Below are 23,683 nucleotides of genomic sequence, written 5' to 3'. Positions count from 1 at the left end.
AGGAAAAGCCCCAGTATTTTAATCTATAGTATCACATACAGAGTTTCTTATAGGAATAATGTCAGTTATAAATGTGGGGAAACTCACTTTTCTAATGCAATAAAACAGATTTAAGTGCTGGTTTAAAATGTTAGTCCCTCTGTAAGAAATTCATTTACTTTGAGACTCTTAAGCAGACTGTAAAGATGACTGTGGGCTAGGCACGTAAGGTTAAAAAGCTACCTAAGTAAGAAACTCAATGAAATGCAGAAACAAAAAAACCTAGAACCTCCACAGGCTGAAATGTGGGGGGAACCCAGGAACCAGAGCAGAGCCAGGAACCTGGTTAGTGCAGTACAGATAGTAGTTTTGACTAGCAAATGAGAGGGGGAACTATATTCTAATCTCTCTGGGAGGTTACATGATGTCAGCAGAATTTAACTGGCAAGAATGAAATTATGCGAAGTAAATCAGAAAGAAAAACACCAATACAGTATATTAACGCATATATATGGAATTGAGAAAGATGGTAATTATGACCCTATATGTGAGACAGCAAAAGAGACACAGATGTAAAGAACAGTCTTTTGGACTCTGTCGGCGAAGGCGAGGGTGGGATGACTTATGAGAATAGCATTGAAACATGTGTATTACCATATGTGAAACAGATCACCAGTCCAGGCTCGATGCATGAGGCAGGGTGCTCAGGGCCGGTGCACTGGGATGACCCTGAGGGATGGGATGGGGAGGGAGTGGGAGGGGGGGTCAGGATGGGGAGCACATGTACGCCCATGGCGGATTCATGTCAGTGCATGGCAAAACCACCACAACATTGTAAAGTAATTAGCCTCCAATTAAAATAAAAAAAAAAATGAAATTATGACCCTCTGCTTCATTTTAAGTCTCTTTACTCAGGATTCCCAATGGCACCTAGCACATATTAGGTATTCAGTCAGCGACAACTAATACAGTTATTTTTGTTGATCCTGGACCCACCTCAACCCCAATCTGTGATCAGAGAAAAAAATCATTTTAACAACAGCTAATAAAATTGTTAATGGTTCTGCTACTAAGTCATCAGAAAAAAAAAATAGAAGAAAAATAAAACAGGTAAATTGGACTTTATCAAATTTAAAACTTTTGGATATCAAAAGATACTATCCAGAAAGGGAGATGACAATCTACAAAATGGAAGAAAATATTTGCAAATCGTGTATCTGACAAGGGCTTAATACCAAGAGCATATAAAGAACTCCTAAACCCAACAATAAAAAGATAAACCACTCAATTTTTAAAATCAGCAAAGGACTTGAAAAAACATTTCTCCAAAGGCGATATACAACTGATCAACAAGCATGTGAAACAATACCAAACATCACATGATACATCACTTTACACCTGCTAGGATGACTATAATCAAAGAAAGAGAAAATAATAAACACTGGCAAGAACATGAGGAAGTTAGAATCCGCATATACTGCTAGTGGGACTATAAAATGGCATAGCCATCATGCAAAACAGCCAAGCAGTTTCTAAAAAAGCTACACATACCATGAAAAAAGTGAAAGTGAAAGCCACTCAGTCGTGCCTGACTCTTTGCGACCCCATGGACTATATAGTCCATGGAATTCTCTAGGCCAGAATACTGGAGTGGCTAGCCTTTCCCTTCTCCAGGGGATCTTCCCAACCCAGGGATCAAACCATACGACCCAGAAATTCCACTCGTAGGTATATACCTTTAAAAAGTGAAAGAAGAGACTCAAAGAGGTACCTGTATACCTCTGAAATGTTTATTTCAGAATTATTCACAATAGCCAAAGGTGGAAATAACCTAAGTGTCCGTCAGTAGGTGACAAGATCAACAAAATGTGGTATTCACATACAAGAGAATATTATTTAGCCATAAAAAGGAACAGTGATCTCTAATACATGATACAAAATGGATGAACCTTAAAGATATTACACAAAGTAAAATAAACTTCCATACCTATATGTCTCTATCTTGATTTATCTCTTATTTATATCTCAATAGGTTTTACTATTTGTATAAATGTGAAGAGAGGCAGATACAAATAAAATTAACCATGTGTACACAAAAAAGAAACACAATTATAATAAAATGCAAAAATGACTAATGAAAATAAAATATATTGTGTTTAAAGTGTAAGTCAAAAACTTTTCCTTATTAATATTTTTCAAATTCAAATGAATATTTTACTGCCACTAACATCTGCTTAATTGTACAAGGGAGAAAAGTTAGAAGTCACTTCTTGATCAAAACAAATCACTCACTGTAAAGTTTTATTGTGAAGCCAGCAATAAAACAAGAATGCTTCCTCAGAACTAAAAGCTAATTTAAGTATCAGAGCAAATAGCTAGGTAAAAATCGTTTCAAAAGCCTCATAAACTCTGCAATTAAGTGGACATTAATTGTTCAGTCTTTTACATTTTTAATACAGCTACCCTCTCCCATTGAGTGCTGAATAAATTATATCATTCAACAAATATTTTATTACTTCCCTACTTAAGAGTGCAAGGCACACTGTTTAGATCTCATGAGTAGATCAAGAGATGTTCCCATCAACTTCCCATGCAAATTCAACGCCTAGGTACATTAAAAAAGCCTAGTTCTTAAGCAAGAAAAGAAAAGCTACATAATGATCTGACTAAGTGCAAGAAGTAACAAATACAAGTTTTCAGTACCCTTTACCCAGTTTCCCCCAATAGTGACATCTTGCAAAATCACATAAAACATCACTACTAGAGTACTGAGTCTGGTACAGTCAAGATGCAGAGTATTTCCTTCACCACAAGGATTCCTGGGTTGCTCTCTTACAGTAACCCTTTCTTTTCATTAACCTTCTAGTATGATGGATTAAGCTGATTGCTTTTTGAAAACTAAAACAGACTCGCATTCCTGGAATAAATTCCACTTGGTAACAGTAATTAATTCTCTGTATATGTTGTTGAATTCCACTTGCTAAGTTTTTCCTAAGGACCTGCACATCTATACTCATGAGGGATACTGGTCTTTAGTTTTTATTACCAATACAGTCTTTGGTTTTGATGTAAAGTTAATACTAGCCTTATAACTGAACTGGGAAGTGTTCTCTCCTCTTCTATTTTCTGGAAATGACTGTGTAAGATTGATACTCAGTTCAGTTCAGTTGCTCAGTCGTGTCCAACTCTTTGAGACCCCATGAATTGCAGCATGCCAGGCCTCCCTGTCCATCACCAACTCCTGGAGTTCACTCAAACTCATGTGCATCGAGTCAGTGATGCCATCCAGCCATCTCATCCTTGGTCGTCCCCTTCTCCTCCTGCCCCCAATCCCTCCCAGCATCAGAGTTTTTTCCAATGAGTCAACTCTTCGCATGAGGTGGCCAAAGTACTGGAGTTTCAGCTTTAGCATCATTCCCTCCAAAGAAATCCCAGGGCTGATCTCCTTCAGAATGGACTGGTTGGATCTCCTTGCAGTCCAAGGGACTCTCAAGACTCTCCAACACCACAGTTCAAAAGCATCAATTCTTCAGTGCTCAGCCTTCTTCACAGTCCAACTCTCACATCCATACATGACCACAGGAAAAACCATAGCCTTGACTAGACGGACCTTAGTCGGCAAAGTAATGTCTCTGCTTTTGAATATGCTATCTAGGTTGATCATAACTTTTCTTCCAAGGAGTAAGCGTCTTCTAATTTCATGGCTGCAATCACCATCTGCAGTGATTCTGGAGCCCCCAAAAATAAAGTCTGACACTGTTTCCACTGTTTCCCATCTATTTCCCATGAAGTGATGGGACTGGATGCCATGATCTTCATTTTCTGAATGTTGAGCTTTAGGCCAACTTTTTCGCTCTCCTCTTTCCCTTTCATCAAGAGGCTTTTTAGCTTCTCTTCACTTTCTGCCATAAAGGGTGGTGTCATCTGCATATCTGAGGTTATTGATATTTCTCCCAGCAATCTTGATGCCAGCTTGTGTTTCTTCCAGTCCAGCGTTTCTCATGATGTACTCTGCATATAAGTTAAATAAGCAGGGTGACAATATACAGCCTTGACATATTCCTTTTCCTATTTGGAACCAGTCTGTTGTTCCATGTCCAGTTCTAACAGTTGCTTCCTGACCTGCATACAGATTTCTCAAGAGGCAGGTCAGGTGGTCTGGTATTCCCATGTCTTTCAGAATTTTCCACAGTTTATTGTGATCCACACAGTCAAAGGCTTTGGCATAGTCAATAAAGCAGAAATAGATGTTTTTCTGGAACTTTCTTGCTTTTTCCATGATCCAGTGGATGTTGACAATTTGATCTCTGGTTCCTCTGCCTTTTCTTCTTTTTTTTTTTTTTTGCTTTGGACGAAGGAAGCATAGGATCCCACATCAGACAAGGAGAGACAAATACTCCTGAGAAAAGACCTAAAGACTCAGGTCAGGAGAACTAGAACCCCACGAGAGAACCCTCTGCAGGGTCATAGTTCAAGGCAATTGCACACGAAAGGCCTGGGCTCTCCGCTTGCCCTGCCTTCGGGTGGCTCCTGCGGTGTCGGTCCCATCCCGTCGGTGCAGGGGGCAGACTGGCAGAAGCAGCCGACCCTGGGGTGGCCGGGTCACTTGCTAGAGCTCTTCAAAGAAGGCCACTTGGGACTTGGCGCTCTGCAGGGTGAGCTTTTTGATGGTGTTGTGCTTGCTGCCACCGCCACCCCGGTCGGAGTTCTCGTTGTGCAGCATGTCCAAGGCCGTCTCCCACTCTTTGAGTCTCAAGGCCTCAATCTCGGTCTTGAGCTCGTTGAGCTGCTCCTGCAGGTGCTTGCTCTTCTCCATGTACTCCACTTTCTCTTTCTGAATCTCCATGGAAAGCCGCTTCATGTCGGTGTCCTTGAAGTCGAAAGACAGGCTGTTGCCAATGAGGTTGAAGCTTGCCATGTCGGGAGGCAGTGGTGCTGGGAGTGGGTTCATGGGCGGGTACGTGGGCTTGGTGGTGATTTCCAGCAGCTTCTCCTTGGCTCTTCGCTCTGCCTCACCGGCTTCCTGCAGGTCCTGCTTCAGCTGATCAGCCTCCTTGGCCCTCCTCTCTGACTCCTCGGCCATCTTCAGCGCCAGCACCTTGGCCTCCAGCACCTTCTGCTCCATCAGGCGCTTCTCCTCCTCTGTCCGGATAGCCGTGGCCTTGATGCGCTGCATCTCCTGCTCGGCCTCTGCCGCCTTCTGGGCCAGGAGCTTTGCCGCCTCCTCTGTGATCTGGGCCTTTTCGGCCAACAGGTCAGCTGTCTCCTCGGACCGCATCAGGGCTTCATTGGCCATCGTTGCCTCTTCCTTCATCTGCAGCAGCCGCCTCTCCAGCTCGTCCCACGTGCGCTCAGCCTCCTCTCGCATCTGCTTCTCCTGAGCGAGGCACTGCAGTTCCATCTGCTTTCTAGCCTTCTCCTCCCTGGCCTGGGCTTTCATCTGCTGGACTTCCAAAGAATCGGCCTTCCTTCTCCTCATAAACAGGTCGTGATTCCCAATACACAGCTGGAGAATCAGCTTATTGACACGAAGCTTTGAGGAGTTAAATTTGAAGACATCGATTTTCTTATCCAAAGGCTTAACGGTAAATTCCTTGTCGCTATAGGAGATGTTCCGGATTTCGTTCCACGGGAAGATCTTGGGGATCAGCCTGTTCTCAGGGTCATAAGTGTGAAGCCCCAAAGCATCCACTCCGAGCAGCAGCTCTGTGCCCTTTTTATTCCTGATTGTGAAGTAGTTCACACCATACATCTCCAGGTCCTGAGCTATCTTTAAATACTCCATCTCCGCTTCGTCCCTGGCTCGGCCTCGGTGCTCCACGCACCAGGCTGTGATCCTCTCCTCCCACATTTCCGGAGTCATCTGATACAGATTTATTACGCTTTTTGGAAGCAATTCCTCTTGGGCCAGAAACCCCCGCTTGTGAACAGAGGGGTCGTAATCGCCGTACTTGGCCTGGATGGCCTAAGAAGTCAGGGGCACAGAAGCCTCGGGAGGGCAGTAGATTTTTTCATCCAAGATCTGCTTCTTCACCTGCAGGAAGAATAAGTGTTGCGTGACCTCCTGAACCAGCTCTTCCTCGGCATTCTCGGGATAAAATTTGGCCAGGAAGTGAAAGGTGACTGGCTCTTCCTTTGAGACATCGTGATCCAGCACCTTCTTGTCCATCTTGAGCCAGGCCACGGTGTCCTTGATCGTGTACTGCAGGCCGAAGAACCAGGTTTCGCGAAGCCCCAGGGTCCGGCACACCAAGTCAAGCAGGTCCTTCCCCTTCCACTTCATCTCGCAATTGAACTCCATCTCCGCGTCCATGGTGACGATCCGCACGGTGAATGTCTTAGGCTGCTTCCTCTGGAGCGAGCTGAAGCTCATTCCGGAAGCGATGGCCCCGGCCATGGCGCGGGGCTCAGGCGCAGGACCCTCGCGCCCCAAGGCCTGCGCTCGGGACCTTTTAGCCTCCCTGGAGGAGGCGCACAGGCCTCAGGGCCACCATGGTGGCCGGCCGGCCGGCCCGAGAGCTGTCTGAGCGGCGCGGGCCCCCAGCGGCCAGCATGGGCCGCGAGGACCCTGCCCAGGAAAGGAAAGAGGAGTCCCGGGGGCGGACCCTGACGGCCCTGGGCAAGGATCGCGATCGGGGACCGACGGGGAGGGCACGGCCCCGCTCTCCGGTACTCGCGCCGGGGACGCTGGGAACGCCCGCGGACGGGGCCCTTAGACGGCGGCTGCCCAGAGCCCGCGCGTCTCAGGGCCGCGCTACAGCCGGGCGCGCACGTGCGCGCGTGGCTGTCACCGTCCTCGCTCCGCGCGCCTGCGGGAAGCGTCCCCTCCCCGCAGCCTGCTCCCCTCTGCCTTTTCTAAAACCAGGTTGAACGTCAGGGAGTTCAAGGTTCACATATTGCTGAAGCCTGGCTTCGAGAATTTTGAGCATTACTTTACTAGCGTGTGAGATGAGAGCAACTGTGCGGTAGTTTGAGCATTCTTTGGCATTGCCTTTCTTTGGAATTGGAATGAAAACTGACCTTTTCCAGTCCTGTGGCCACTGCTGAGTTTTCCAAATTTGCTGGCATATTGAGTGCAGCACTTTCACAGCATCATCTTTCAGGATTTGAAACAGCTCAATTGGAATTCCATCACCTCCACTAGCTTTGTTCGCAGTGATGCTTTCTAAGGCCCACTTGACTTCACATTCCAAGATGTCTGGTTCTAGATTGCTATTAAAATTTCTGATAGAATTCAGTGCAACCACCTGGGCCTGAAGATTTCTTTTTGGAAGTTCTTAAACTATAGTCAATTTCCCTAACAGTTAAAAAAATTATCTCACTTTGTAAATACTGTGATTTTTTTTTAATGTACAAAATTTTTTTTTATACAAATTGACAGGTTGTGGCAACCCTGTGCCAAGGAAGTGTATCGGTGCCATTTTTCCAACAGTGCTTGCTCTCTTCATGTCTCTGTGTCACATTTTGGTAATTATCGCAATATTTCAAACTTTTTCATTATGGTATTTGTTATGGTGATCTGTGATCAGATGTGCAGATATGTGAAAACAGTATGGGGACTGGAATTCGAAGTGAAGCCTGATGACTGTCACTGAGTTGATGCAATCTCATGACAGAAAAAAAAATTAGCAAACAAAAAAAACCCTTTAACAAATGAGAAGTTGCCTCTTTAAGGAATGAGTATTGTAACTGGTTTACTGACATGGACTCTACTCCTAGTGAAGTTGCTATGAAGACTTGAAATGACAAAAAAAGAAAAAAAAGACATTAAGAATATTACATAAACTTAGTTTGCAAAGCAGCAGCAGAATTTGAGGACTTATTTCAATTCTGAAAGTTCTACTGTGGGTAAAACACTATCAAACAGCATGGCGTACTATAGAGAAATCATTTGTGAATCAGTCAACTGATGCAGCAAACTTCACTGTTATTTTATGTGAAGATATTGTCAGCCCGCCAACCCTCAGCAACACCACCCTGACCAGTCATCAGCCATTGACATCAAGGCAAGACCAGTTAAAAAAAAAAATTATGACTTGCTAAAGGCTCAGATAATGGTTAGCACTTTTTAGCAATAAAGTATTTTTAATTATGGTGTGTACATTTATTTGGTTTCTTAGATAATGCTATTACTATTGTACACCTAATAAACTACAGTGTAAATGTAACTTTTACATGCACTGTGAAACCAAAAACTTGGAATGACTTGCTTTATTGCAGTGGTCTAGAACCAAGTATCTCTGAGCTGTGCCTATACAGAGCCATTCAAATTACTTATTCCATACTGGGTGACTGTGCTAGTTCATGGTTTTAGAGGTACTGCTGCTGCTGCTGCTATGTCGCTTCAGTCGTGACCGACTCTGTGCGACCCCATAGACGGCAGCCCACCAGGCTCCCCCGTCTCTGGGATTCTTCAGACAAGAACACTGGAGTGGGTTGCCATTTCCTTCTCCAATGCATCAAAGTGAAAAGTGAAAGTGAAGTTGCTCAGTAGTACCCAACTCTGAGCGACCCCATGGATTGCAGCCCACCAGGCTCCTCCATCCATGGGATTTTCCAGGCAAGAGTACTGGAGTGGGGTGCCACTGCCTTCTCCATTAAAGGTACTAACCCCTTTCATATAAGTTACTATGTTTATGTGTAGAGCTATTCATAGTAGTCTCTTATTATGCTTTTGATGTTTGCAGGGTCTATAGTGACACTGCAATTTTTCTGTCAGTCTTATTAGAAGTTTGCCAGTTTATTCCCCACTCTTTCAAAGGAAAAGCTCTTTGTTGCATTAATTTTCTCTACTGATTTTCTTTCATTTATTTCTGTTCTTACTTTAATCATTTCCTGCTTTCTGCTCTGCTCTGGGTTTCTTTAGCTCTTTTTTTTCTAGGTTCTTGAGGTAGGAGCTCAGATTACCCATTTAAGACTTCTCTTTTCTAAAGTATGTACTTTTCTAAAGTAAACTTCTCTCTCAGCATGGCTGTAGCTGTGTCCCACAATTTTTTATGCTGCACTTTCATTTGGGGATTGTCCTATTACCACTCTTTTATTTCTAATTTGAGCTCACTGCAGTCACAGAATACACTTTACAATCTCAATTCTTATAAATTTGTTGAGGTTTGTTTTATGTCTTAGGATAACTATTTTGGTAAATGTTCTATGGACTGTTAAAACCCATGTATATTCCCTGTGTTGACTTCAATTTTGGAGTGTACTAGCTATGTTAAAGATTAACTATTTGGTCTCATTGAAGCCAACACAATGCTCCTGTGTTTTTTCTTCAATGATAAGTAAAATGCTTACAGAATTGGAAAAAAAAAATGTGTATCTTGCTGTTATTGATGGAGCTTCCATATATGTAGGAGTCCACTGCTCAGACTGGGTTCTTCAGGTCTTTTATATCTTTGAAGATTTTCTGCCTAGTTCTATCAGTTTCTGAGAGAGCAGTGTTTAAATTCTCAACTGTAATTGTGGCTTTATCCATTTTTACTTTCAGTTCTATCATTTTTGTAGATACATTTAGGACTGTTATTTTTTCTGGGTGGATTGACCCCTTTATGATTATATAAGGTCCTTCTCTAACACTGGTAGTTTTCTTGCCTCTGAAGTCTACTTGATCTGTTATTAATGTAGACATTCCTGCTTTCCTTTGACAAATATTTGCATGAAATATCTTTTCCAATCCTTCTACTTACAGCCAGCCAGTATCATTAAGTTTGAAGTGAGTTTCTTGTAGACAGCACATACTTTGTCATGTTTTTTAACCCAACCTGCCAGTGTCCTCCAACTAGTGCATTTATAACACTAATAATTAATGCAATTCTGGTACATTAGGACTTAAGTCTAAAATTTCATCTTTTGTTTGTTCTGTTTTTTCACTTCCCTGTTTTCCTTTTCTTACCTTCCTATGGGGTACTTGAGTATTTTTTAGAATTTTTTTCATATTTCTAAGGGTTTTTAAATGTATCTCTCTGCAAGTTTTAGTTGTTCTGGATATTACATCGTATACATAATGTACGATAGTCATTTTACCAATCACAGTGATATACAGAAGCTTTACCTCTCTTAACCATCTGTGATCCAGCAGATCCAGCAGGTCCAGCAAAGGGACTGAGAATCCCCAGGGAATTTGACTTTGAACGTCAGTGGGATTTGATTACAGAATTTCCACAGGACTGGGGAAACAGACTTTTGGAGGGCACAACAAAACCTTGTATGCACCAGGAAGCAGGAGAAAGGAACAGTGACCCCACAAGAGACTGAGCCAGATTTGCCTGTGAGTGTCCTGGAGCCTCCAGCACAGGCGTGGGTTGACAGCGGCCTACTGTGGAAGCAGAGGCACTGACTACAACAGTCATGGGAGCCACAGCATCCTGGCTTAAGTCCTTTTTCAAGAGGTCACCATTACCCCTAACACAGTTTGGCCTAAGGCCAAGATACAGGGAGGGAACACAGCCTCACCCATCAGCAGAAAATTGGATTAAAGATTAACTGAGCATGCCTCCCCAACCATAGCAAGACCCAGTTTCCCCACAGCCAGTCCCTCCCATCAGGAAGCTTCCACAAGCCTCTTATCTTTATCAGAGGGAAGACAGAATGAAAACCACAATCACAGAAAACTAACCAAACTTATCACATGGACCACAGCCTTGTCTAACTCAATGATACTATAAGCCATGCTGTGTAGGGCCACCCAAGATGGATGGGTCATGGTGGAGAGTTCTGACAAAATGTGGTCCACTGTAGAAGGGAATGGTAAACCACTTCAGTATTCTTGCCTTGAGAACCCTATGAACAGTATGAAAAACGCAAAAAGATACGACACTGAAAGATGAACTCCCCAGGCTGGTAGGTGCTCAAAAGGCTACTGGAGTAGAGCAGAGATATAGCTCCAAAGGAATGAAGAGCTGGAGCCAAAGAATAAAGAACCCAAAGCTGTGGATATGTCTGGTGGTGGAAGTAAAGTCTGATGCTGTAAAGAACAATACTGTATAGGAACATGAAATGTTAGGTCCATGAATCAAGCTAAACTGAAAGTGGTCAAACAGGAGATGGCAAGAGTGTACATCAACATTTTAGGAATCAGTGAACTAAATGGACCGGAATGGGTGAATTTAATTCAGATGACCATTATATCTATTACTGTGGGCAAAAATCCCTTAGAAGAAATGGAGTAGCCCCCATAATCAGCAAGAGTCCAAAATGCAGTACTTGGATGCAATCTCAAAAACTACAAATGATCTCTGTTCATTTCCAGTGCAAGCCATTCAATATCACAGTAATCCAAGTCTATGCCCCAACCACTAATGTGGAAGAAGCTGAAGTTGAACGGTTCTATAAAGACCTATAAGATGTTCTAGAACTAACACCAAAAAAAAAAAAAAAATGTCCTTTTCATCACAGGGGACTGGAATGCAAAAGTAGGAAGTCAAGAGATACCTGGAGTAACAGGCAAATTGGCCTTGGAGTATAAAATGAAGCACTGCAAAGGCTAACAGAGTTAAGCCAAGAGAATCCACTGGTCATAACAAACATTGTCTTCTAACAACACAAGAGACGACTCTACACATGGACATCTCCAGATGGTCAATACCGAAAACAGACTAATTATATCCTTTGCAGCGAGAGATGAAGAAGTCCTCACAGTCAACAAAAGAATCCAAAATGCAGTACCTGGGTGCAATCTCAAAAATGACAGAATGATCTTGGTTAGTTTCCAAGGCAAATCATTCAGTATCACAGAATTCAAGTCTATGCTCAACCACTAATGCAAAAGAAGCTGAAGTTGAACAGTTCTATGAAGGCCTACAAGACCTTCTAGAACTAACACCCAAAATAGATGCCCTTTTCATTATAGGGGACTGGAATGCAAATGGAAGAAGTCAAGAGATACCTGGAGTAACAGGCAAGCGTGGCACTGGAGTACAAAATAAAGCAAAGCAAAAGCGAACAGAGTTTTGCCAAGAGAATGCACTGGTCATAGCAAACAGCCTTTCCCAACAACCCAATATATATATACACACTACTCAATATAAAATAGATAATAAGGACCTATTGCATAGCACAGGGAACTCTATTCAGTAATCTCTAATGACCCATATGGGAAAAGAATATAAAAAAGAGTGGATATATGTATCACTGATTCACTTTCCTATGCACCTGAAATACAATATTATAAATCAACTATACTCCAATAAAAATTTTTTTAAAGATTAAAAAAAAACCATCCCAAAGAAAAAGAAATGCAAAAAGACAAAATGGTGTCTGAGGAGGTCTTACAAATAGCTGAGAAAAGAAGAGAAGCGAAAGGCAAAGGAGAAAAGGAAAGACAGATCCATCTGAATGCAGAGTTCCAAAGAATAGCAAGGAGAGATGAGAGCCATCGTAAATGAACAAAGCAAAGAAATAGAGGAAAACAATAGAATAGGAAAGCCTAGAGATCTCTTCAAGAAAGTCAGTGATGCCAAAGAGGCATTCCATGCAAAGATGGGCACAATAAAGGAGAGAAAGAGTATGGACCTAACAGAAGCAAAAAAGATTACAAACCGGTGGCAAGAGTACACAGAAGAAATATACAAAAAAAGATCTTAATGACCCAGATAACCATGATGGTGTGATCACTCACCTAGAACCAGATATCTTAGAGTGCTAAGTTAAGTGGGCCTTAGGAAGCATCACTACCAACAAAGCTAGTGGAGATGATGGAATTCCAGTTGAGCTGTTTTAAATCCTAAAAGATGATGCTGTGAAAGTACTGCATTCAATATGCCAGCAAATGTGGAAAACTCAGCAGTGGCCACAGGACTGGAAAAGGTCAGTTTTCATTCCAATCCCAAAGAAAGGCAATGCCAAAGAATGTTCAAACTACCATACAATTGCACTCATTTAACATGCTAACAAAGTAATGCTCAAAATTCTCCAAGTGAGGCTTTAACAGTACATGAACCAAGAAGTTACAGATGTTTAAGCTGGATTCAGAAAAGGCAGAGGAACCGGAGATCAAATTGCCAACATCCGTTGGATCATAGAAAACGCAAGAGAATTCCAGAAAAACATCTACTTCTGCTTCACTGACTACACTAAAGCCTTTGACTATGTGGATCACAACAAACTGTGGAAAATTCTTCAAGTGATGGCAATATCAGACCACCTTACCCATCTCTTAAGAAATCTGTATGCAAGTCAAGAAGCAACAACAGTTAGAACCAGACATAGAGTAACAGACTGATCCAAAATTGGGAAAGGACTACATCAAGGCTGTATACTGTCATCCTGCTTATTTAACTTATATGCAGAGTACATCATGTGAATGCCTGGCTAGATAAAGCACAAGCTGGAATTAAGACTGCAGGGAAAAATATCAATAACCTCAGATATGTAGATGACACCACCTTTACAGCAGAAAGTGAAGAGGAACTAAAAAGTCTCTTGATTAAGGTGAAAGAGGAGAGAGAAAAAGTTGGCTTCAAAGTCAACATTCAAAAAACTAAGATCATGACATCTGGTCCCATCATTTCATGGCAAATAGATATGGAAACAATGGAAACAGTGACAAATTTTATTTTCTTGGCCTACAAAATCACTGCAAATGGTGACTGCAGCTATGAAATTAAAAGATGCTTACTCCTTGGAAGGAAAGCTATTACCAACCTAGACAGCATATTAAAAAGCAGACACATTACTTTGCTAACAAAGGTCCATAGAGTCCAAGATACCGTTTTTCCGGTAGTCATGTATGGATGTGAGAGCTGGACCACAAAGAAGGCTGAGCACTGAAGAACTGATGCTTTCAAACTATGGTATTGGAGAAGACTCTCGAGAGTTCTTTGGACTGCCAAGAAGATCAAACCAGTAAATCCTAACGAAAATCAATCCTGAATATTCACTGGAAGGACTGATGCTAAAGCTGGAACTCCAGTACTTTGGCCACCTGATGGGAAGAGCTGACTCATTGGAAAAGACTCTGATGCTGGGAAAGATTGAAGGCAGGAGGAGAAGGGGATGACAGAGGATTAGATGGTTGGATGGCATCACCAACTCAATGGACATGGTTTGAGCAAGCTCCAGGAGATGGTGAAGAACAGGGAAGCCTGGCGTACTGCAGTCCATGGGGTTGGAAAGAGTAGGACACGACTGAGCGACTGAACAACAACCATCATCTGTGACGGTTCATTCTGTGTCAATTTGGCTAGGCCAAAGTATGGAGACAAATCTACCAGTCTGGATATTGCTGCGAAAGTACTTTTTAGATGGGATTAGCAAGGCCCAGTGGTAAAGAATCCACCTGCAATGCAGAAGCCACAGGATACTCAGGTTTGATCCCTGGGTCAGGAAGATCCCCTGGAGGAGGGCATGACAACCCACTCTAGTATTCTTTCCTGAGAATCCCATGGACAAAGGAGGCTGGCAAGCTACAGTCCATAGGGTTGCAAAGAGTCAGACATGACTGAAGCAACTTAACACAGCATTTAAACCAGTAGACTTTCAGTAATGTAATTACTCACCATAATGTGGGTATACTTCATCTAGTAAGCTAAAGATCTTAAGAAAAGACTAAGGTTTCTGGAATAGGAAGAATTTTGTCCCCAGACTGACTGCCTTCAGACTCAGGACCTAAACATCAGTTCTTGCCAGAATTTTCAGCCTGCCCTGAAGATTTTGGACTTTCCAGGCTCCACAATTGCATAAGCAGCAAATTTCTTAAAGTCCATGTCTCCCCTTGATTTGTTTTATTCAGATTTAAAAATCTGAATATGCCATCCTTTTACCAACTACTTCATTTATAAGATACTGCCTTAAATATTTCCTCTACATAAATTTAGAATCACATCAAGCAGTGTTATAATTTTTCCTTCAACAATTTTTGCTTCAGTTTAGAAAAATCAAGAAGAAAAACAATCTGGTGACCTACCTTTATTTTTATGCATTGTGTTTTTCTTTCCTTCCTGATTGCTCCAAGTTTCCTCTATTTTTATCATTTCTTTTCCATTGAAAGAACTTCTTTAGCTGTTTCTTAGTGTAGGTCTGCTGGTAACAAGCTCTTTTCCTTCATCTAAGAAATACCTTTGATTTCCCTTACTTTCTAAAGGATATTTTCACTGGGTATAGAATTCTGGATTAAGAGTTATTTTCTTCAAGCATTTAAAACAAAATATGCCAGAAATCAACACAACATTGTAAAGCAATTATCCTCCAATTAAATATATAGATACACACACACACACACACACACACACACACACACACATATGCCACTTATTTCTAGTCTTGATGGTTTCTGATGAGAAATCCACTATCATTTGAATTGTCTTCTCACTGTTAAGTGTTGTTTTTCTCTAGGTGCTTTTGAAAAGATTTTTTTTTTTTTTTTTTTTTGCCATATCACACAGTTTGTGGGATCGTCCTTGACCAGGCATTGAAGCCAGGCCACCACAGTGACAGCCCAGAACCCTAAGGTCACCAGGTAAGTCCAAGTGGTTTTTTTCCTAAGTTGCTCTTTTAAATTTTCAGAAGCTTACTTATGATGTATCAGGGCATGGACTTTTTTCACTAATCATACTTGGGGTTCACTCAGCTTCCTGAATCTGAGGTCTGTGTCTCTTGAAAAATTTAGAAAGTTTTTGGTCATAATTTTTTTGAACTACTTTTCCAGCGCTGCCCTCATTCTCTTCCACAGAAGTTATATCTTTTGTTATAATCCTACAGGTCCCTAATGCACTAGAATTTTTTTTAAGTCTATTTTCTCTCTGTTGTTCAGGTTGGGTAATTACATCGTTCTATAGTTCAGTTCACTGATTCTATCCTCTGTTTTCTCCTTTCTACTTTTGAGTCAATCTGCTAACTCATACTTTTCATTTCAGTCATTGTATCTTTCAGTCCAAAAATTTCCATTTAGTTTTTCTTTATATGCTCTATTTATCTCCTAAGACTTTCTGTTTCCCTGTTGAGCCTTTCTGTTCTTTCATTCTGTTCTTTGTGCTCATTAATTCCTCACTGAAGCATTTAATTCCGACTGCTTTAAAATCTTTTTCAGATAATTCTAACATCAGTCATTGGTTATCTTTCTTCATTCAGTTTAAGATTTCTCTGGTTCTTGGTATGACAACTGATTTATATTTGTAACCAGGACATTTACATATTTTATTATGAAAGTCTGGATCTTATTTAAACCTCCTATGTTAAGTAGTATTCTCTGATACCACTGTGGCAGGGCAGAGGGGTGTCACTTTGTTACTGCCAGGTGGAGAGAAAAATCTAGGTTCCTGCTTAGCCTCCACTGCCACCTGAAGGTGGTGAGCTCTTTGTCACTGCTGGATGGAGGGAGGAGTTCCAGGCTCCCCTTCCCCACATACTCTTCACTGACATTGTGATGGGGACTGCTGCTTACCACTGGGCAATGGTGGAAGTCCTCACTCTCCACTCCTCTGACATCACCCCTGAGGGAGGGAGCTGAGCACCTCATTACTGTGTAAGGGTAGAAGTCCTGGCTCCCCATGTGGTCTCCACATGGTGTAGGGGGAGTCTGGATGCTCTGTTATAGCCTCACAAGGGTGGGAGTCTGTGCTCCTCACTTGGCCTTTGATAACGTGGGTGGTATAATGGTAACTTTCTTCTGTGTTGTCTGGCTAGAGGGGAATGGTTTATGTCTAAAAGTTTTTATCTTGCTAGGCTGCCCCTCTTTGGCCACAGAGAACAGGCATCTGTTGGAGTTTTGCTTGTTTTGTCTCTGTCTACGCCTGGTTGACAGTTCTTAATTCTCAGAATAGCATTTAAATATTAACACTAAACTGTTCTCCAATTCTCTGAAAATATTTGATGGAGTCCATTTTTCAGCAACAACAACAGATGGTAAAACCGAAACTCTTAAAAGAAAGTAAGGTCAGACTTTGGGTGGAAAAGCCTGAGGTGAAAAAAGATGTGTTGCTGTACATTCAGGTGTAGGAAACCACATGTCAACTGCAAATGTTCTCTAACAGTCACTGGGCATCAGAACAATAACCCCAAATTCACTGCTCTGCACAAATGACAGAATCCAAAAAATGTTACATGGGAAGAAACATTTTCTTTCTTAGAGAAAACTAAGAATGTTAAGCAATATTCCTAGATACCTTTTTAAGATATCTTAAAAAGAAATGATGGTATCTTAAAAAGAAAGCACAAGTTACTCCTCAAAATTTACAGACAGTAATCTTAAAGCTGAACTGATCTGTCCATGGCTCTTGCAATAGTAACAATTCACTGTAGACCAACATTTTAAAAAATATATTAGCTTGTGTTTTGTTTGCCAGCTGGGAAAATCACATTATATAGCTCAAGGGAAAACCATTCAATAAATATTATTTTGACTGACTAGCCTTTTTATATGGTAACAACTAGAGGCTAAATGGTTTCTATCAATGGCTGAAAGTTCAAGTTCACCAGAACTCACAAAATTCTCACCTTACTGTAATTTATATTGCCATTCCAGATTACTGGCACAAGGATAGAATTCAAATAATGAAACTGAAATAACTGGCTACCTAGTCTGCAAAAAAGAATCAGCATCTCTTATTGTTTGCACCAGAAATCTCAACTGTATTACAGACATGCTTGGTTGCTCAGTTTTGTCTGACTCTTTGCGACCTCATAGACTGTAGCCTGCCAGGCTCTTCTGTCCATGAATTTTCCAGGCAAAAATACTGGAGTGGGTTGCCATTTCCTCTTCCAGGGGATCTTCTTGACCCTTGACTAAACCTGAGTCTCCTACATCTCCCACTCTGGCAGGCAGATTCTTTACCACTAGCACAACCTGGGAAGACCATATTACAGACAAAAATGTTAAAAAAAAAAAAAACTGCAATATATTACAATGTGTTTTAGAAAAAATTTTTTAAGCATATAACTAAACCATAAAAGATGATAGACATGTTTTACCATACAAATTTTTTAAAACAATATTCCAAGTTATTAGACAACTGATGAATGAGAGCAAATCCATATGCTACATATACTGACAGCGTGAATGTCTTTATTAAAAAATCAGTCAAAAAGTAATTTCCCTGCAGAAAAACTGACAAAGGATACAAAATATTCCCTCTTGTATGTATAAGAAATACAAAGCCAACAAACTAGAAAATCTTTCAACCTCTCCTCTAAACAAAGAAATGCAAAAGCAAACAATTAGCTGCCATTTAAAAGCAGACAGAACTGGTATAGTGTGGAGAAACTGGCACTTCCACAGTGGTGGGAGAATGGAAATAGGAGTGCACACTGGCAGCACAACCCTGGAGGGCACCTTGACACGTGTCTATTAAATTTAACATGCATACCCTTAGCCAAATATTTCATTTTGAGGAAATCCATCCTGCTGAAACAGTCATACAAACATAAAATACCCACACATGTATTATTCACACATATATTTCATACACACACACATATCACAGCACTAAATCCAACATACAAGGTTAGCAACAAATTATCCATTATTACAGAATAAGCAGGGAAAAAAGGAACCTTTTAAAATGAAACAATATTAAGTCACTAAAAAGAATGAAACAGACTATAATAACATGGAAAGGCATCTATAATCAAGTGAAAACAAGAAAGTTGCAAACTAGCATATACATAGTACAATCCCATTTTTGTTCAAAATGTGCTGGATGATATGTCTGCAAACTAGAGCTGGTTGGTTATCTGTATTTGTAAAAAAGTTTTACTGGAACATAGCCATGCTCCCTAGTGGATCCCTGGTGGCTCAGACAGTAAAGCATCTGCCTGCAATGCAGGAGACCCGGGTTCAATTCCTGGGTAGGGAAGATCCCCTGGAGAAGGAAATGGCAATCCACTCCAGCACTCTTGCCTGGAAAATCCCATGGATGGAGAAGCCATTCTCCGACGCAAAGAGTCAGACGCAACCGAGCAACTTTACAAGCAAGCCAGCCAGCCATGCTCATTTACTGAAAAGAAGACCAAATGACCCACAAAGCTGAAAATACTTACCATTTAGCCCTATATGAAAAAGTCTGCAACTCCCAATATATACCAAATTAACTGACATTGTCTCTCTCTGCTCTTTTACTTATCTATGGTGCATATTTCTGTAATATTTGAATGCTTTTATTTTTTTATAACCAGAAATAAATAAAAAAACATTTCAGATCACTGGTTAAATACCATGTGGCCATTAAATGATGCAGGTATATATTCACTGACATTGAACTAGCTCTACCATATATTTTAAATATAGTTTAAAAGATACCATGTGTATATGAGTCTCATTTTGCTCTTATAACTGAGTTGTTATATACAGCTACCCAGCATAGCACAGAACAGCTACCTTTAAAAATATCAGTTATTCTGCTCAAGCAGAGAAATTTTTTTCTTTTTCCAGAAGAACTGCTTCTTCACATTTCTATCAGTGTCCTTGGACTAAACAGAATGCAAAACAATGTAACATTTCATCTGCATCTGCCACTAATACCGCCATCTCAGTTTATACCAACTCCATCTCTGCTGCTGCTGCTAAGTCGCTTCAGTCGTGTCCGACTCTGTGTGACCCCACAGACGGCAGCCCACCAGGCTCCCCCATTCCTGGGATTCTCCAGGCAAGAACACTGGAGTGGGTTGCCATTTCCTTCTCCAATGCATCAAAGTGAAAAGTGAAAGTGAAGTCGATCAGTCGTGTCCAACTCTTCGAGACCCCATGCACTGCAGCCTACCAGGCTCCTCCATCCATGGGAGTTTCCAGGCAAGAGTACTGGAGTGGGGTGCCGTTGCCTTCTCTGAACTCCATGTCTAGTCAACAATATTTGATTCTCAAGAGCCAATGCAGACTAACGCTCATCACTTCATAAAAATCATCATAAAGACAATAAAAAAGTGTCCAGGGCATTCCCAGATAAAAATAGTTAACTCAACAAAGGCACTTAAACCTTTGCTGACTCGAGATACTCCATCAAAACAGTAAAGGTGATTCTTTTTCACGCTCTCTTTTTTTCATGCATACATGGATGAGGCCAAAGATAACAAGAAAGGAGACAACAGCAACAAAATTCCAGAAGCTGGAAAGCAGATGGATGAGACCTGGGGCTTCCCCGGTGGCGTCAGTGGTAAAGAATCTGCCTGCCAATGCAGGAGACACAAGAGATGCAGGTTCGATCCCTGGGTCACGAAGATCCCCTTGAGAAGGGCATGGCAAACCACGCCAGTATTCTTGCCTGGAGAATTTCATGGACAGAGGAGCCTGGTGGGCTACAGTCCACGGAGTCACAAAAAGTCGGACACAACAGAGCACGCACCCACAGGGGAGGAATGGCTACTTTGTGTCCTAGATAACTGATTTTGCATTCCTGGAAAAGTTGGATCTTGAAACAGAAACCAAAAAACAATTGAAAAAAATAAAAGAAAACAAAAAGCAATTCATTTTTCTCCAAAGAAACACAGCCCAAATGGCCCAGAAATTGCTGTATCAGGTACTAATGAAAATAGGAGTAAAAAAGGAACCAAAAATCAAAGAACTGGATAAAAACTGATTTATAAAGAAATCTGATTCCTAAATTTTCTCTGCTACTCCAAACTGGGCAATGGCCCCTCCACCACTGCAGAAAATCTGAGAGGCATTTTTGGAAGCCAGTAAAACAGCTGAAGGCCTGGGCACCACACTGAAAACTGGAGGAGGAAGTGAGAGTTCACATAGTGAGCACTGAGGCCACTCCTCCCGCCGCACCCTTTTCCCCTGGCTCAGAGAAAAAGTGTTCGCTCCCAGAACACTTGGAGGCATAGATGTTCTGCAAGTGTTGGAAGAGACTGGAAGCCCTTCTCTAAGGAGTCTGACCAGCTTAAGAGAAAAGACCTAAACATACTGATATTCAATTCATTTCAGTCGCTCAGTCGTGTCCAACTCTTTGCAATCCCATGGACTGCAGCATGCCAGGATTCCCTGTCCATCACCAACTCCTGGAGCTTGCTCAAACTCATGTCCATAGAGTTGGTGGTGCCATCCAACCATCTCATCCTCGGTCATCCCCTTTTCCTCCCACCTTCAGTCTTTCACAACATCAGGGTCTTTTTAAATGAGTCAGTTCTTCGAATCAGGTGGCCAGAGTATTGGAGTTTCAGCTTCATCATCAGTCCTTCCAGTGAATATTCAGGATTGATTTCCTTTAGGATGGACTAGTTTGATCTCCTTGCTGTCCAAAGTACTCTCAAGAGTCTTCTCCAACACCACACTTCAAAAGCATCAATTCTTCGGCACTCAGCTTTCTTTATAGTCCAACTCTCACATTCACACATGACTACTAGAAAAACCATGCTGCTGCTGCTGCTAAGTCGCTTCAGTCGTGTCCAACTCTGTGCGACCCTATAGACGGCAGCCCACCAGGCTCCTCTGTCCCTGGGATTCTCCAGGCAAGAATACTGGAGTGGGTTGCCATTTCCTTCTCCAATGCATGAAAGTGAAAAATGAAAGTGAAGTCACTCAATCGTGTCTAACTCTTCTCAACCCCGTGGACTGTAGCCTACCAGGCTCCTCCATCCATGGGATTTTCCAGGCAAGAGTACTGGAGTGGGTTGCCATCTCCTTCTCCAAGAAAAACCATAGCTTTGACTAGATGGACCTTTGTTGGCAAAGTAATGTCTCTTTTCAATATGTTTTCTAGGTTGATCATAGCTTCGCTTCCAAGGAGTAAGCATCTTTTAATTTCATGGCTGCAGTCACCATCTGCAGTGATTTTGGAGCCCCCCAAAATAAAGTTTCTCACTGTTTCCATTGTTTCCCCATCTATTTGCCATGAACAGACACTGATACTATAATTTAAAAACTGGGGCACTTCCCAGGTGGTCCAGTAGTTAGAAACCCACCTCCCAGCACAGGGGATACAGGTTCTATTCCTGGTCCGGGAGAATTCCACATGCAGCAGCAAGGCAGTTAAGCCTGTGCACCAGAACTACTAAGCCCACGTGACACAACCACTGAAGCCCATGCACAGCAACAAAAGACCCAGCACAGCCAAAAATCAATTCGTTAATTATTTTTTAAAAAGGGAAAGAAAAATTTAGCTGGCCTTTGTCCCAGGATCCTGGGAGGCAGACTCTGAATGCCAGGAAGTTCCTGTCTTTGTTACTCATGGTGGGCCCAAGGAATTGCACTTGATATTAACATATTATTGACCACAGATTAGCACCAGAGGCATTAGTTTCCGCAAAAACCACCCCGGGTCAATAATGTGTTAACCTGGGACTCCTGGTGCGCCCCTAGATAGTGTGTACGGAGGTGACTCAGAATGGGGACAAGCCATACAGAGAGACCCATCTTGTGATTAGAGGGTTAGGGCTTTCCAGTAGGGGAGAGGTGAGGGAGACTGGGAAATTGAGCTCAACCACATGGCTCATGACTCAATCAATCATACCTCCACAATGAAACATCAATAAAAACTCTAGACGCCGAAGTTTCGGTGGGCTCACCTCACTGGCAATGCTCTTAATACTGACACACGCTGACATGCCAGGAGGGCAATGTGTTCTGATTTCATAGGGAGAAAACAACAGAAACTTCGCATCTGGAATCCTCACAGACCTGCCTTGTTTGTCTCTCCCTTTGACTGATTCTGATTTCCATTCGGCGGTAATAAAACTGTAACAGTTAGTATAGTATTTTCAGTGAGTTCCATGAGCTGATCTCATGCATTATAAATCTGAGAGGATAGTGTGAACCCTGGAACTTGTAGAGAGCTGGAAAAAAAGTGGAGATGACCTGGGGACACCCAAACTTACGGCTGGTGTCTGAAGTAAAGGCAGTATTGTGAAGGACTATGCCCTTAACCTGTGAAATTTGGCTGAATTACAGGTAGTTGGTAATCAGAAGTCACTGTAAATATTAAGGATACGCCCAAACAAATGACCCAGTCAGATCATCTGAGTGAACACCACTCAGCAACTCAGCATTTCCCATCAAGGTTTTAGTATCTCACTATTTAAGAACACTTCAGAAAAGTTATCACTAATTAACCTTAGGAAATAACAAAAACGGAGCTCTTAGCAGTTAAAAATGAAAGAGACAAAATTCCATAAAATTCCATATAGAACTGAAAATACAGCTGAGAAAAAACTTTAATGAATAAAGCAAAAAGACTAAAAGGTGGAAACTAGGAAAGCAAATAAAGAGGAGTTAGTGGAAAATTCTGAAAAAGATGGGAATAGCAGGCCACCTGACCTGCCTCTTGAGAAACCTGTATGCAGGTCAGGAAGCAACAGTTAGACTGGACACAGAACAACAGACTGGTTCCAAATAGGAAAAGGAGTACGTCACAGTTGTATATTGTCACCCTGCTTATTTAACTTAGATGCAGAGTACATCATGAGAAATGCTGGGCTGGAGGAAGTACAAGCTGGAATCAAGATTGCCGGGAGAAATATCAATAACCTCAGATATGCAGATGACACCACCCTTAAGGCAGAAAGTGAAGAGGAACTAAAGAGCCTTTTGACAAAAGTGAAAGAGGAGAGTGAAAAAGTTGGCTTAAAGCTCAACACTCAGAAAACTAAGATCATGGCATCCAGTCCCATCACTACATGGCAAATAGATGGGAAAAAATGGAAACAGTGGCTGACTTTATTTTTCTAGGCTCCAAAATCACTGCAGATGGTGACTGCAGCCATGAAATTATAAGACGCTTACTCCTTGGAAGGAAAGTTATGACCAACCTAGACAGCATATTAAAAAGCAGAGACATTA

The 23,683-nt window shown here is 41.8% G+C and overlaps 2 protein-coding genes across 3 annotated transcripts in view; both read right to left on the bottom strand.

Moving 5' to 3' along the window:
- Positions 1–23,683, bottom strand: part of CCDC126 (coiled-coil domain containing 126) — a 46,342-nt gene that overhangs the window by 1,922 nt on the left and 20,737 nt on the right. The window lies entirely within an intron of this gene.
- LOC138439217 (merlin-like) lies at positions 4,567–6,459 on the bottom strand. The gene is given in 2 exon segments (XM_069587696.1): positions 4,567–4,639; positions 4,800–6,459. Coding segments are annotated over 2 exon segments (1,635 nt in total). The 5' UTR covers positions 6,377–6,459; the 3' UTR covers positions 4,567–4,581.

This window comes from Ovis canadensis, chromosome 4, assembly GCF_042477335.2.
Source record: "Ovis canadensis isolate MfBH-ARS-UI-01 breed Bighorn chromosome 4, ARS-UI_OviCan_v2, whole genome shotgun sequence".
Lineage (NCBI taxonomy): Eukaryota > Metazoa > Chordata > Mammalia > Artiodactyla > Bovidae > Ovis > Ovis canadensis.
This window is presented reverse-complemented; position numbering and strand designations above follow the sequence as displayed.